Here is a 16,004-nt window from a genome sequence, read left to right as displayed (position 1 = left end):
CAACCAGAATTGATACATAAGGCACACTCTCGATTTTTGAGAAAATTAAAGGATTTTAAGTGTGCCTTTATAGTGTGGAAAATACGTTATACAGAAGAAAAGAATATATCGTGATATATATCGTTACCGCACGTGCTTCAAATTATATCGCGATATGAATTTTAGTCCACATCGCCCAGCCCTACTTTCAATGTCTCCAGCACTGCTATTTCAAAACATGTTCTGTTCACGTGTGATTTTTATTTTTATTTTTTAATTAATCAGCTTCAGCTAAACTAACTGAAGGTAATGATGGGTGTTAGAGTTAACTGTTGTACTGCCATGTCTTGTGAATTTCTTAGTGTAGGTTATACTAGTTTAGTTGAAGACCATTAAATAGTATTTGTACTGTAAGTTGTATTCAAATAACAACAAAATAACTTCATTACAAGAAAGTCTCGTAATTAAGATCAGTTAAACTATTGTGCTTCATCGTATTTTAAAAGTCAGCACATCAGTGTCCATCTATGGAAACTGCTTCCCTTTGTGAAAAAAATCTAATGAATGCAATGTATTTTTACTGCAGTAGTCAGGGGGAGTTTTGCGCATACAGACCAGTCACAGTTTACATGGAAAATATGCAGGATGTGTTAGAATGAAGCTCTCAGCCGCTCTTCCCAGCCACATATTAAATACTAAATGGTCCTCTGGATTTGTCTGCCCTCCTCTTAACACGCTGCCACTGCCAGCCATAGATGTTTAGTATTAAAAAAAAAATGCAACTCTGACACATGTGGTCATAAAAGACATGAACACACTACTATCACTGCAGTATGTGATGTTGAAGCCTGTTTTGTTTTTTTTTCACCTTTCATTTACTTGTTCACTATTTTAAACATTTCTGTTCAAAGTGCTGCACTAATTTGTCCATAAAGACAGATGTTCAAAGACAAGACTGAACAAAGACAGAACCATATTAAAAAGAGATAAATCTTATGAATAAGATAACTTTAGTATAAAGGAGATACTATCTTTAATATTTCATCATGTACTCTGTGTGTTACCACTCCCGGTTCCCTTTTCCTTTGTAAGGTTTATCTCATTTTGAACAGAAATGAATTCTTGTTCCCTGCCTGTGTTGGTCTTATGTTTCCTCATGTGAGATTAAAAAAAAGAAAGAAAACAGAGCTCGTCCTGGTAGTGAATTAAATCAGCTGTCTGTGTACTTGGTCTTCACTCAGCTTCTTTGACCACACTGTTTGCTAGAAAAGCTCTTACTGATGGCAAGATTAGAAAAGGGTGTTTTTATGTGTTGATGCTTTAAATGCTTGTATGTCTTCATGTTCACACTTTTCCCCTGGTAAAAATGTTTGTATTTGTAAGCATTTGTACCTTTTGGCATGGTGTTATAAGGTGTAATAACACATTTAACCTTTTTCGTGTGTGCATGTTGATATATGTCTTAGCATGGCACAGTGCATTTACATACACAGGTATGGTCAAAGCAGTGCACTCTTGTCTCTCAGTATTAATGCCAATACTGTGTGTGTGTGTGTGTGCGTGTGTGCATGCGTGTGTGTGTGTGTGTGTGTGTGGTCAGTGGGTCGCGGCTTCTGCAGCCAGCGCAGGTGTGTGACATGCTGAGAGGCCTGATCCTGGTGCTCTGCTTCTCCATGATGCATTATGTGGATTACTCCATGATGTACCACCTGATCAGAGGACAGTCCGTCATCAAACTCTACATCATCTACAACATGCTCGAGGTAACCCACACTTCACACATTGATGTCTAAAAACTGATGTCAGTTTATACTTTGATCACATGCTTATATGCAAGGATGCAGATGTTGCTCCTGCAAAGACATTACATCTGAGACAAACTAGAATTTTAACATTAGTTTTTACAGTTTAGTGTGAATACATGTTTCAATTATTAAAACATGTACTTATTAAATACAAACTGTATAGACATATTTTGTCTTTGTTTACATCTTACTTCTACTTTCCGTGTTTTGCCTCCTTACAACAAATTTTACTTGTAATTTTATTTTCCATCTGTTTTATACGAATAGTCAGTTTGTTTATGCAGCCCGTGCGTTAATACACTGCCAGTTTAGGGAAGTACCCAAGGATTACTACACTAAAGAGTGATGGTCGTGTTACGTGATGGATTTTATTACTAATTGTTAGAACTTAAACAGTGTGTACAGCAAGTGGTGGTCTACTTCTTCTGATATCCAGTGTTACCATTTTCATTTAAGGGCAGCCCATCCCCCTACAAAATAACCCTCCACCCCAAAAGGAAGCCAAAGGGGATATAAATACATAAAAACATTAAAACTAAATTGTTATTTTTTACTTAATTTGTGTGCCCTCATTTCATTTTAGCACAGTGTTTCCCTGAGGTTGACAAGCAGTCAACCTCGGGGAAACACCAGCATACATAATAAAGCTTAGCACTTCTCTGTGGATCGTGAGCTTTATGTGGTTTTATAAGACCCTACTAGACCAAAAAATATCTAATGATGGTAATGACAGACAACCATATGAAGCATAAGGACAGAGCTGCAAAAATGTTGATCTAATTTGTGTCATAGTGAACATCTGATGAATTTGTGTATCTGTCATATTACAATGCTCTACTTTTGGGGGGAAGTGTAATTATTCTGATTGAAAAGCTCCTCTAACAGCTTTAATCCCAAAGTTTTAATAAGAGGTATAGTGTTACGTCAGTGAATTTGTTGCTAAAATCTTACCTGTTCATACAGATAAGATATTGATATATTATATTAGACATTACTAATGTAACTATTGTCATATTAAGTTACGTTATATCAAGTTAACTTGTGATTTCATCCTTCCCCCCACTGTTAGGTTGCAGACCGTCTATTCTCTTCTTTTGGGCAAGACATCCTGGATGCTCTGTACTGGACAGCCACAGAACCCAAAGAACGGAAAAGAGATAATATTGGAGTCATCCCTCACTTTTTAATGGCCGTCTTTTATGTCTGTATCCTTCCTGCTAAAGCTTCATAGCAGCGTTGTGAGAGTTTTGAGGCAAGTTTTAAAGTCATCAGTAAAGTACACCAAATTGGATTTTAAGGGCGGCATCTTCTAGTCTCTTCCTTTTTCCTTTTTTTTCTTTTTTTCTTTTTTTTTTTAGCTTCAGTTTTATTTTTGACAGATGATATGCAGTTATAGTCTCACATAATACTTGTAGTTTTTATTTTTCATTGTGAACTCTTCATTTCCAAGTGCCACTAGAGTGAAATTTTGTTTTGAGTTTCTTTTGGCTTGAGTGACAGACTGGTACTGAAAGGCAACAAAGATTAATTTTAGCTGTAGTCTAGAGGAAGACTGAAGCAATATAATTTTAGCTATAGTTTCCTTAAGTTTATAACTGTTACATTTAATACATCTGTTCCTTGATGTAAGTTTTCATATGCTGAGATTTGTATTTATTATTTACTAAACAGCCTTCAGTGAAAGGACTAGACGTAATGCTGTTCAAGAGTATCTCAAAGGAATGACTCCCAGTTATAGTTGCAAGATGCCAAGTTAAGTGTTGAATGTGTTGTTTCAGGTCAGGTTTGATCTAAGCACTAGCTTACATTACTGTTAATTCATTTTTAATGTGACTGAGTTCAGTGATCATATTGTTTGGTTTAGGTTGATTCGGATGTTGTTTTCCTGATTATCATTTCCTCAGTCCTTCATGCTATCCTCATCATGGTCCAAGCCTCTACCCTGAATGTCGCTTTTAATTCTCACAACAAGTCCCTGCTCACCATCATGATGTCCAACAATGTTAGTACACACACACACACACACACACACACACACACACAGAGTGTTGTAGTATAAAACACAATAGTGTACACCTGAAGTGTTTTTTTGAATTGCAATGAAACACTTATACAAACAGAAAAAAAAGTATTTGCATGATGGTGTATCCAGAAACATTAACGCTGGTATATTAGTGATGAAATGTTGTACCTGCAACATGACCGTGATAATGTGTCTTCTGTTTTTATTTTTTGTCATAAAAGTGCTGACTACATTTCTGTCTTTTTCTTTTCTTTTCTCTCAAACATAGTTTGTGGAAATCAAAGGAAGTGTGTTCAAGAAATTTGAGAAGAACAATTTATTCCAAATGTCCAACAGTGGTGAGCTATCCAGCGCTTTATCAAAAATGCAGTACATTATTAGTACTATTTTAGAAAAGTACTGGTCTAAAAATACATAAAACATGTATTTTATTGCATTTCACATCTGCTTTGTCACTGTCAACAATTACACTATAAAAATAATCACCAGTAAGAATGATTTGTTCGTAGTAACAGGAAAAGTTTAGAATCCAGACTAAATTATATACTTCGAAGTTCTCTGAAGCTTCTTTAAAACTGAATTATCCCTTGGAAATACTTGTACCAAAGAATGGTGGTGATAGATAGAAAAATACTGTAGTTAGATAGATTCATGACATTTCTATTGGATATCTTTAAAAAACTGATGGATGGATTTAAGTTACAGAATTGAATTAATCTTGCTTCATTGGGAAAGTTAATTCATTTCGCATTTTGAAAGAACAGTACAGCCAGTGTATTTGATTAAAAACTTTGGTTCTCTTTTTGTATTCCCAAAGGCACTGTTTTTTTTTTTGTTTTTTTTTATCTTGATCATTCTTATTGTAATCAGATGACAGGGGAACACAACAACCCTGAATCATCTGCCATTTGCCTCTCTGGTTACTCCATCCCAGTACAATGGCTGGTCATGGAGCTGGGCTCTTGTTACCATAAGATCATTTGTATGGATAATAACCAAACCTTTGTAGCCACATTATTAAAATTATAATACAGCGATGCTTATAGGATGTACTGCTGTCGCAAAATCCACTGTAACATGAAATGCTTTTAGAAAATTCACAGAGATCTGTCTTGTTGAATCAAGCTGTTTAGATATTGAACTACAGCAGACTGAAGACCATGTGTTCAGCTAAAATGGAGATGCTTATCTATCTAATATTCTTACACAGGTTTCTCCATAGATGGGAGACTATAATAACTATTTTTTCCCACAGATATCAAAGAACGGTTCACCAGCTATGTCCTTCTACTCATCGTTTGTCTCAGGAATATGGAGCAGTTCTCCTGGAACCCTGGTAATCATGTTTCCCTCCTTTAAACTATACTTTTATGCGCATTTTTATATTACTAGAAAAGTAAGTTGTTGTTTTTTTTTTTTATCATAAATGTCTTTAAAAGTTAAAAAAACAACAACAACAACAACAGGAAAAAAACAGACTGGGGTCAGTGCTTGCCATGGTAAAAATGTTTACAAAAATCCTGAGCAGCTCCTTTCTTGCTGTTTCAGCTGATACATTGCAACACCTTGGGGAGTTTTCTCCAGTAAACCTCAGTCAATGAGACGGAGCAAAGTGAGGAGTGAGGGCTGGGATATTTCTCTATGACAGCTCTCTGAAAAGTCAGCTCCTCCTGCCAGTCTCAAAGTCAGACACATAGTAGATGACAGATGTGGCTTGTCAGCTGAAATCATAACACTGATTTACTAATACCAGCAGAGCTACTGTTGCTAAAGAGGTATATAAATCACAAAAACTTTCAAACAACATATAATTTGTCAGGTGTGGCTCAGAATGGGCTGAGCTTTTCTCAGTACAACAGCACAATATTTACTGAGCCCTAATGGATAAAGCTTAGCTGTTTTGTACATTAAATGTAAATGCCATTAAGTGAACACCTTTAAAAAATCATTAATGTTTCTCTTAAGAGTGACAAGCTCAGGCTTAATATTGCTTTAAATACTCAGTTTCACACTTGCTTCCCTTGTTTTTCCTGCTTCGTTGTGTTCATATGGGAGTGTCAAACAGAAGCAAGCTGCCTTAAAGGGAGAGTCTGGTCTTAAAAAGGGAGTTGTTAGAAAGTCTTGTTTAGGACAGACTCACTATGAGTATAAGACAAAGATTATTTTGACCTGCTGATCACGCAAAACTGATGTGGTTTAGTGAAACAGTAAAAATATTAAGGTGGCCATCATCTCAATTAATATGAGGATTTGCTGTTTTGCTATTTTTGTATCAATATGAATCAAACGCACTGGAAAATGATCCTTTTATTTTGGTTATGTTTTAGTATTTTCTGTTTAATACCCTATACCATTAACTGAATTAATTAACTTATTTTTGTAATTGCTCCAGTGGCTGCCCAAAGAAAACTTGCAGTGCTGCAAGTCCAGTATATTCAGTGAAGGTTTGCAGTAATGTAAATTTTCTTTGGGCAGCCACTAGAGAAACAGAAACAATTAGAAGATGACTTGAATAATTTGGCTAATGGTGTAGCGTATTAACATAGAAAAAAATAAAACACGACCAAAACAAGGAGAAACATACATATACAAATATTGAAGGATTATTTGATCCTTCCAAAAATTTTGGCTAAAATAATTATCTTTTTTTTTTTTCCTCTCAGATCACCTGTGGGTGTTGTTCCCTGACGTTTTTATGGTTGTCACCTCTGAAGTTGCAGTTGATGTCATCAAACATGCCTTTATCACAAAATTCAATGACATCACTGCAGATGTAAGAACAGAACCTGCTGTCCTTTCTTTCAGTCATCACCGTGACTTTGCATGAGAACATGTATGATACTATATGGGATACCTTGCCTTTTTCTTTTTCCTGTACTGAATTATTTTCTTGTCCATTTTCCAGGTGTACAGTGAATATAGAGCCAGTTTGGCTTTTGATCTCGTCAGCAGTCGGCAGAAGAATGTAAGCAACTGCCTCGTTTTTTCACATTGCCATCATTATACTTACATAAACAGCGTGGAGCCCACGCAGCTAATCAATTCAGTTTTGTCAAGTGCTGTAATTTATGCTCGTCTGTCACTGTGTAGGCTTGTACTGACTACAGTGACTCAGTGGCCCGGAGGATGGGCTTCATCCCCCTGCCATTGGCTGTTCTGGTAAGAGAGAATGCAGTCTGTTGTTGATATTCAGGAACTAAATACCAGAATAGAGTTGGTCGTTGGCACACAAGCAAGTTTCAAAACTCCACGATGTTCTAAAAGTGTTTAATGGTTCTTATTATTGCTAAAATGAAATGTTTCCATTTTGTTTTCAAAATGGATAAATAATTCCATTAATACTGGTGTTTCTGTTTTTTTTAACAGCTCATCAGAGTGGTGATGAGTTCAGTGAGGTTGCAGGGAGCACTATCATACACCTGTGTACTGCTCTTTTATCTTGGGTGAGTTTTTAGAGTTGTCCTGTATTGATTTTTTTTATACATCCTGCAAAATGAGTGAGCTTTTAATCCTTATTATGCCATTTTACCTCACTGAAGATCTTTTTGTTGTTGTTGTTTTAAATACATGCAAGTGTAGTTGAACCCCAGCTATTTGCAGTTCAGTAATCATATATTCACCTATTCACTTTTTTCTGTATTTGTACAGAAAATTTTGTTTTCTTAAAAAAGAACATTCTCCAAACAGTATGCAAATTTCAAATACAAAGCCTCCAGAAAATTAAAATATAGGCAATTATAAGCGTTTTTAGATGGGGTCTAAAGTTTTCGCAGATTTGAGCTATTCGTGGGCTGTTGTGGTCCCTAACCCCCACGAATACCAGGGCTCGACTGTAATATAATCTGACCATGAAAAGTATCTTTAGGAAAGATTGATGACTGAAACTGGTCTTTGTGATAACCCCTTCTGTTTAGTAAACTAAATGCTTAACCCACTTAACATGACATGTTTTTTTAAGTCAGTAAACACTAAAATATTGGGATACTTTAATTTACTTATAGTGTGCTAGATATGCAGAGAACCTCACACAAACATCGTCACATGGTGAAGGTAAAAACATGGTTGCGTTGTCTCGTGGATGCACACTCACCCATGCAGGCACTGTCATAAACACACATTCATATTCAGAGACACACACAGTTACATAAGCATTAACATTGTGCTCTCACATCCACCCTGTGCTGAGTTGCTGATAGCCTTGCTCATTCTCATTTGCCGGATCCCATCGGGGCACGTACCATTGAAGAGTTTCCCTTAGGGTGAAGAATACAATGTTGTCATCTCTAGTGCCATCTCTGGCCTCCCCTATCCTCCGATTTAAAAATAGCCCTAGCTTGAACAGACCGCTGTGCCTTGGCAAAGATTCAGCTGCGCTGACACGCTCTGTCACAGCAAGGAGTGGTCCACAGACCCAAATGTGTCTGTCTCTCACTCATCACAGTACCAGACTCTCGGCCTTATAGCAAAGCCCACAAACACAGAAAGACAGTGCACACTAACATCCTGGCGTAAGTGGTGGGATGTGAACACTGGCGATTGAAGCCAGATGGTAAGAGATTCATTATAGCTATGCCCTAGTTCAAGATAGCATTGTGATAAAATTTCAGCACTAAATAAAACAAAGAAAGATTCAAAAAGCTATTATATGAATGGTAATTTGCATTAGAAGGCTGTGTTTTGATCAAAATGTAGACACCTAATGTATTTATTATTTAATTTAGCCCGCAGACCGGAAAAAACTACAAAGCTTTAATATGTTTGAAATTAAAGCTGATTTTAAATTATGGCATCACTTTAAGTTAGAGTAAGTTTTTTTTTTTTAATAGACTTTCATCTGTCCAGACTAGCTGGATGGTACATTTAAAGCTCTGTAATACTACCTGAAGAACAGGAAAAAAATGTAGTCTTTTTCTAATCAAATATCCCCTTTCCCTCCCCTTTCCCTTTGTAGACTGGTAACACTGAAAGTGTTGAACAGTATTGTACTCCTGGGGAAATCATGTGTCTATGTCAAGAGAGCCAAAATGGAGGACAAACTGTTTGAGAGGCCCTCGACTGCACCATCCTCCTCTGCCAAGAGCCCTAGCAAAGCTGACCCAGCCAGGTGCCGCACACCTTCAGGTAAAGAAAAAACCCCTCAAAAGATTAAGATGAGAAAAAACCTTGGTTATAATAAAAATCCTAGATATGTTATGGATTAATATTTTGTAAAAGCTATTATTTACACCCACAAGGATCCATAGGTTTCAGTCCCCATGGCATTTATGACTACAACACTAATTATCTCTTGAAGGGATTCAGCATGACTCATGAAACATTTGCATGCCAGAGAAATGTGAAAAGTCAAACAGAAAAATGTTTTTGTGTTAGTGGTTCTTTTTAAAGATGAATTTAATAGATAATTGTAAATTACACATAAAAGCAATTACATTTTATATCTATAAATGTGATGCTTTCTAAACAAGATGACATCAGCTGTGACCTCAAGCGTAGAGCATGTCACCAGTAGCTTAACCAGTCGGTAATAAATTATAATCAAATATTCAGCGCAAAGAAAACCAGAGTTTGACCTTGTCTAATGGTCAGTGCTACCAGTCATTTTACGTAATTATACATTCACCTCAGCTTGATTATACTCACTTTTACTAATTACACTGTATCTATCAGGTCTCCAACAGTCAAGAACATGCAGAACATGAAGCACTGACATAAATTATTAATATTTAAATAGCTACGGTACAAATATATCATAAGTATTTATTTGGAATTACATACACACCACCTTTGAACAAAAAACTTTTGGTTGAAACTTTTGTGGTATTTTGAAGTCTGAATCTTATTTTAGAGATATGAAAAATGCTGGGACCTGAGAGGGTGTTGTTTGGCTGGCAGGAATAGATATCTTGTAAATGAGACGTCCTGGGATTTAATTTTGTTGATGAATGTTTCGTATTGCTCTTTCTCCTACACAGTTGTTCTCTTTCTTCCTTTCGTTTTGTTCAGCAATAGAAACCTGTAATGGTTTTCAAAAGAAAACAATGTTTTATTACTCTTTATGTCTCAGACTACCATTCAGAATAGCAATTTACATATTTGTTGAAGTGATGCTAGATATTGCTTTCAGTCTCATGCAATTTCTAAAGTCTTACCAAATGGGCCCCCCACCTAACAGAGTTACGTTGATCTTTTTAGGTATCTAGTTGGCACTTAAATGTAAATGTTGGACATTTAGCTGACATTTAGGTACAGACAAATGTGGCAACAGGTAAAGCCCCGGCTCAGCTTCAGACATTTAGTGGAAACAAGCAGAAAGTGGGGATCCTTGAAACCTTGATTTGATTTGATTTGATTTTTTTGGGTCAGGTAAGTCTTTTCAAGATTACAGGTTAGCACTTGATTAATTCCCTCAGCATTAAAAAAAAAACAAAAAAACAAAAACAAAACACAACTCTGTGATCCCAAAACTATTTTGCGGGGCAAAAAAAAAAATAAAAATCAAACAGTATACATAATGTTTTATCTACTTCCTTTTCTTTCCTTGATGCTTATTTCCAGAGCTGCAATGAATTGGTATTTGTTATTGTGTAACCTGGTACATTATGATGTTAATTACAAAATGAATCTGTTATGCCTGGAGACGTTTTTGTCAAGCAATTAATAACTACTAATGCAACATTTGATTTGCTACAGTATAGAACTTCAACCTTTTGATTAGGTGATGCATTTAATTTGTCTGGGCTCAAAAACATACATTTATCAAATGTGTTTTGTTATTCAACTTATTGAACAAATTCTTCATTTGTCTTCTATATTTGATAGAATGGACAAAGGTGGGCACAGTATTCTCTGGTAAATTATACAGACATATCCAGCACTACACTTAATGTAGTAAAACGTACAACGTTGCAGTGTTCTGTCATAGCACTTTGTACTGGATCGTCATCTTATGTCATATTCTAAGAAAAAGACTATTCAACAAAAAAGTACACAGCAAACTCTTTTCTGTATTCTGATATTTACACGTGAATTTCCTCAAAAGAGTTTAGTTCATAGTCTGGCATAGAGTTTCACTGGTCCCGCACCTACGTTTGATGAAACAGATTTGGAGGTGACACTATCTCCCTGTCATCCTCAGCCAAATCCCTGCAGATCTTTTCTCCCGTGTGTGCCTCAGACCCGCCTGCTGTGCCGAAGCAGGAGCTTTAAAATGACAAAGATCCTGATGGTGCATCATGTCATGGAACATCAAAAGCATTCATGTTTCTAATGAATCTGGTTTCTCACAGAGCTCCAGCAACATGGCTTACAGCTTCACGCTCCAGCATGCAGAGTATAATAATAAATGCTTTGAGGTTGTGGGAAGCTAATGCAAGTCTCTTTATGCTTTCTTCATATTTAGCTTTTGGGATTTGAACCGTCGACCTTAAATACCATGCTCACTTTTCTGACATTAAACTACTTTGGTGGGCGCCTCAAGCTTTACCTGCTGCTCAACTGGATTCACTGCACTATGTCTTTGTCTTTGCAATGCTCTGCCTTCAAATAATACGAAGATCTGCCATCTGTCTATACTGCATGTTTTTGTCCAAAGGGGAGAAATGTGTAATGAGCGGTTTCACAGTAGCCATTTCAAGCCAGATGGTGGTTAACTTTTATTAAAGCTCACATATCTCCAGAGAAATGGAGAAAGCTGCAATGTGTGACTCAAATAACAGATCTATAGATATTTTTTTTTCTAGGGTTGAAGGGAATGTAGCCCCCTCGACTATACCTGGAAAAATTAGTTAGGAAGTTAATATAAAAATTAGATAATGGGATATTTAATAACAACAGACATCATCTGTCTGTCTGTACACAATACACAAGAAGCGCTAATTTAGCGCTTGATTTTTTTTGTTACATATCCTTGTAATGTAAAAGCTAGTGAAACCGATATCTGGTTCCTTAGCAGCTAAATGACATTGACAAAACTGACATGAGCATCTGGCCTGGTTGCTTTATAGTGGAAGACAGCTTAAGGCTAGCATGCTATGATTTTGTTCCTGCTCTGTGCCATTGATTATAAGGAGTTGAGGCTATTAGTGTGACTGTTGACCTGTCCAGACTGTAGCCTCCTATCAACCAGTTTCTAGGATAAACCACAGCCCACCTGGGGTGGCTGTAGCTCAGGTGGTAGAGCAGATCAGCTACTGATTGGAAGGTTGGTGGTTCGATCCTTGGCTTCCCCAGTCTGCATGCCAAATATCCTTGGGCAAGATACTAACCCCAAGTTGCTCTCTGATGCGCTCATCGGAGTGTGAATGTGTGTGAATGTTTATTAGTTTGCACTTGAGTTTAGAAGTGCTTGTATGAGTGGGTGTGAATAGGTGAATGAGGCATGTTGTATACAGCGCTTTGAGTACTCTGGGAGAGTAGAAAAGCGCTATATAAGAATCAGTCAATTGAATTGAACCTGTGACCATAATTTGGATAAGTGAAGTGGTTAAGGAGATGAGAGGATGGCTATCAACTGATACTGTATTTTTTTCTTCTTTGTTTGTTGCAGAGTGATTTTTGCCATCAGGGTAACTGATAGTTTCGATTTTTCCATCTTCGGTGTAGAATCTGAACTGCTTTTACATATTTCCTCAGCATCATTGGCAAGTTCTGTGTTAATGAGGAACACAAGAATAACTGAGTGTACAACTATAGCAGCAGAGCATTTACTACATCATGTTTTGAGGTAGAAGACTCTGTCTGATCGGTTTATCAATATTTTGCTAATAAGAAAATGCTTCTAAAAGTAAGCCATTTGAACAATCTTTTTTTTTTAAATACATTTATAGTTTTTATTGCCTGTCTGATAAAATAGTTTGCTTTGCTTTTCCTAGGTTTCAGTTCAGGATTCTTTGAGTGTCATGTTTCTCTTATAACAGCTGTGATTATGCAAATGATGACTGTTTCATTCATATAGTTTAAATATATAATTTTTTTCCTCAGTTCAAATCAAAAAATATCATTGATGCTGTCAGGTCTCAGTAGAAAATGGCTTCTTTTTTAAAAAAAAATTTGAACTGCCACACAATAGATAAGTTGTGAAAATGAGGAGCTTTGATTGGTCAGAGTCCACCTTTTCTGTCATGGGAAGAATTTATAACTCTCAAATATGTGACATTCACCACCTAATAAAACAGCAGTACTGTGAAGCCTGACCCCATCAGAATAAATGAAATGGTGAAGCTTAGAAAGGGTGTGCACGCCACTGACAGGTATGCCTCATTTTATATTCTTCACTGATTTAATGCTAAATTATTTAGGTGAAACCGAACGTGGAATTTTCCTATATTCTGTTTGCCTAAAACATTTGCTTTCTTTTATTTTTGTTTTGGGGTTTTTTTTGTTTTTTTGTTTTTGGATTTTTGTTTTTTCATGGCTTTTATCATGGTTGATGTTTTTTTTCTTTGATAGCTTAGACACACACATGTAGTGCGTGTCTAACCTACACAGTCCATTTGCTCAGTGTGTTGTAGTTTTCTCTCTAGTTAAATGTCTATTCATCTCTGTCTACAGAAAGAACCAAAAGTTTGCTGTAGTCAGATAGCCCGGGGCGAGGCAGTCGTCTCTGTGGACAGTCTTCTTGCTCAATTCTCTCTGATATGATGAATTATTCTGTTTAATTGATTTTCCTAAAGTAACTGTGCTCTGCTCTCAAAGTGAAAAGCCTTTGCAGTGTTTCTCTAAACATAATGAAGTGAATTGTGAGGTCCAGCTGTGCTGGTGTATGTTTTACATCAGCATCTTTTTCTGGTTGTTTTCTCTCCTGCTGTGTTGAAACTGGTTTGTCCAGTTATTGTCCGTGCAGATGCAGTCAACCTCCTCCCGCCTATCAGTTCAATGTTAGAATCAGAATTAATAAAGTATTGTGATTCTGAAACTGAACTAATACACAGCTGGACCTCATATGACGGTGGGATTAATCTTAATAACTGGAAAAACCAGTGGAATTATGTCTTTTAAATGTTAAGCTTGTCTACACAGACATTGATCAGTTTTCACTTGCCTCACACTTGTTTGATGAAAGGGACATGCTTGAATAAATCTAGCGGTCTACTCTGTACAGCTTGCATTTTGCCTGCACTGTGGGTGTGAAGATTTGTTTACTTGTGTTTTACTCAACTTCCTACAGTGATTGGACTGCACAGAGCACTGTTCCTAAGCTCACGTGTAGACATGGATGCGGGATTGAAGCTGCTGGGTTGGCTCTTTGTTAAAGCCAGACTTAGTGGCAAATTACCTATGCATAAATGAACCCATCTACATGGTATTTGTTTTGTCATTAAATGTGTTTTTAAATTTGTTCCTCACAGGTGAATCTAAGGTGGTGCAGATCCCTGCCACTCCCTGCAGCCCAACATCCTCTTCCATCTCGTCTGTGACCACTCAGCCTATCCCTAGGACTGATTTGTTTCCTCCACCATTTACCTATCCCTCACCTGCTAAACCAGCTAGCCGTCCACCTAGTCCACCACCTGATGCTGATGCTGAACAACTTCCATCCATGCTCTTAAAGGAAGATGACGAGGATGAGGAAGAGGAGGAGGAGGCACAGCTGCCCTCTGAAACAAAGCACAAGACCTCCAAAAAAGACCTCCTTGAGATTGACCGATTCACAATCTGTGGAAACCGCATTGACTGATCAGCCTCCAAGCAGACACTGATGTAGCGACTAACCACTCAGGAAAGACGGAGACCAATGGCCTCCCAGCCTGGCTCTCCTGGCCAACAGCAGCAGAACGCTGAGTACTTATAAAATCAGTGACATTACAGTAAATTATTGTTAAAAAAAAGAAAAAGTCAGACAATCCTGCTGCTGTTGAAAGCTGAAGTCGAGAAGTTTCACAGGGAAAACTTCACCTGGCTGATAAAACAGAAGAGGACAGAAAGTGAGAGTGTTGCAGCCGAGTTGTCAGGATGAACTGGCATATGTCAGAGCGTGTGTGTGTTTGTGTGTGCGCGCGATTTAGGATCAGGGTTGGGGTGCGAGAGTGTGTGCGAGTGAGCATATGTGTAAGTGTGAAAGCACTCTAGCACTTCCTGTATGAGCAGCAGTGGGACCAGAAGGAGAGAAGTTTCTCAGTTCGCTCAGCAGCCAGAAAAAACTTCCAAACTCTGACATCAAAAGTGACACTTGAATGATGAGAATTTGCTTTTTTCCACCAGAAAACAAGTGTTGGGGTTTATTTTAAGTACTAAGTACTAAACATTCAACATATGAAAATTTGCAAGAAAACAAAAACAGAGGTTATTTAAAACATCTGAGCTAAGAAATGTAGCTCTGTTATTATATGGCAGTTTGCAACCCAAGGATCGCAAAATTCTCATCTTTTTTTTACATTGTGGTTGTCTAGAAAATATTCAGATGAACTTAAAAAGCAGAGCAGAAAAAAATGGAGTGAAAACTGAATAATGAAGGGTTTTTAATCAGACATTGTTTTGATTTAAGAGATCACATGACTGAAAGGTTAGGAAACATGGCTCTGAACGGTTACACACTGTCAATATTAGAGATCTGTTGATTAAAGTCCGTACCTCAGTGAAGCTGGTTCAAATTTTTCAATCCAGTATGAATTACAGGTGTTGCAAACACAGCTAAAAACAGTGATTATTTTTTAGATTAAAAAAAATTCATTTACACAGCCATTAGGTAAAGACATTTGCAGCCATCCTGCGCCTTCGCCAGCTCAACAGCCTTTCATTAAACGACCCAGTCAGCGTACAGTATTAGCCAAAGCAGTTAATGACTGCTGACTCTAAATCTGCTGCATCTACCACCCACTTACATAGCCAGTCATAGAGCAGAAGTCCTTTTAAAATTATGGAAAAAGTGCATTTGTATGTCATAGCCCATTATAATCTTGATTTTTCCAATCACTTAGTTTAAGACAGTTTACACGCAGCTATCTGTTAAATGGACATAATCAATCAGAAGAGTTCTCTTTTGGTGGGGTGCCTCAAATTGGAGCATAATTTTTTGATGAATGGTATTTAATCTTTAGTTACTTTTGAATGCACTGATGGGCCGTATTGCCTTTAAATACGGTCATGTTTCTCATTCGACTCTAGTGATGCTCTAATGTTTACATCTTAGGATAATAGAAGCAATATTTACACAACAAAATGCCTTTTTTGCGTGTGTGTTTTAAGACTTTTTTTTTTTT

General features: G+C 37.1%; 1 protein-coding gene across 2 annotated transcripts in view; it reads left to right on the top strand.

The window, feature by feature from the left end:
- Positions 1 to 16,004, top strand: part of tapt1a (transmembrane anterior posterior transformation 1a) — a 27,054-nt gene extending 11,050 nt beyond the window's left edge. For both annotated transcript variants that reach the window (XM_005919387.3, XM_042219439.1), the window contains 11 exons: positions 1,580 to 1,742; positions 2,854 to 2,989; positions 3,689 to 3,786; positions 4,076 to 4,145; positions 5,063 to 5,143; positions 6,471 to 6,580; positions 6,713 to 6,772; positions 6,898 to 6,966; positions 7,174 to 7,250; positions 8,759 to 8,928; positions 14,154 to 16,004. In XM_005919387.3, the coding sequence (XP_005919449.1) occupies positions 1,580 to 1,742; positions 2,854 to 2,989; positions 3,689 to 3,786; positions 4,076 to 4,145; positions 5,063 to 5,143; positions 6,471 to 6,580; positions 6,713 to 6,772; positions 6,898 to 6,966; positions 7,174 to 7,250; positions 8,759 to 8,928; positions 14,154 to 14,482 (1,363 nt within the window). In that variant the 3' untranslated portion in view covers positions 14,483 to 16,004. The remainder of the gene's footprint in view (positions 1 to 1,579; positions 1,743 to 2,853; positions 2,990 to 3,688; positions 3,787 to 4,075; positions 4,146 to 5,062; positions 5,144 to 6,470; positions 6,581 to 6,712; positions 6,773 to 6,897; positions 6,967 to 7,173; positions 7,251 to 8,758; positions 8,929 to 14,153) is intronic.

Source organism: Haplochromis burtoni, unplaced genomic scaffold, assembly GCF_018398535.1.
Source record: "Haplochromis burtoni strain Fernald_Lab_line unplaced genomic scaffold, NCSU_Asbu1 Contig_33, whole genome shotgun sequence".
Classification (NCBI taxonomy): Eukaryota; Metazoa; Chordata; class Actinopteri; order Cichliformes; family Cichlidae; genus Haplochromis; species Haplochromis burtoni.
The sequence above is the reverse complement of the archived record's forward strand: the minus strand, read 5'-3'. Positions and strand labels throughout refer to the sequence as shown.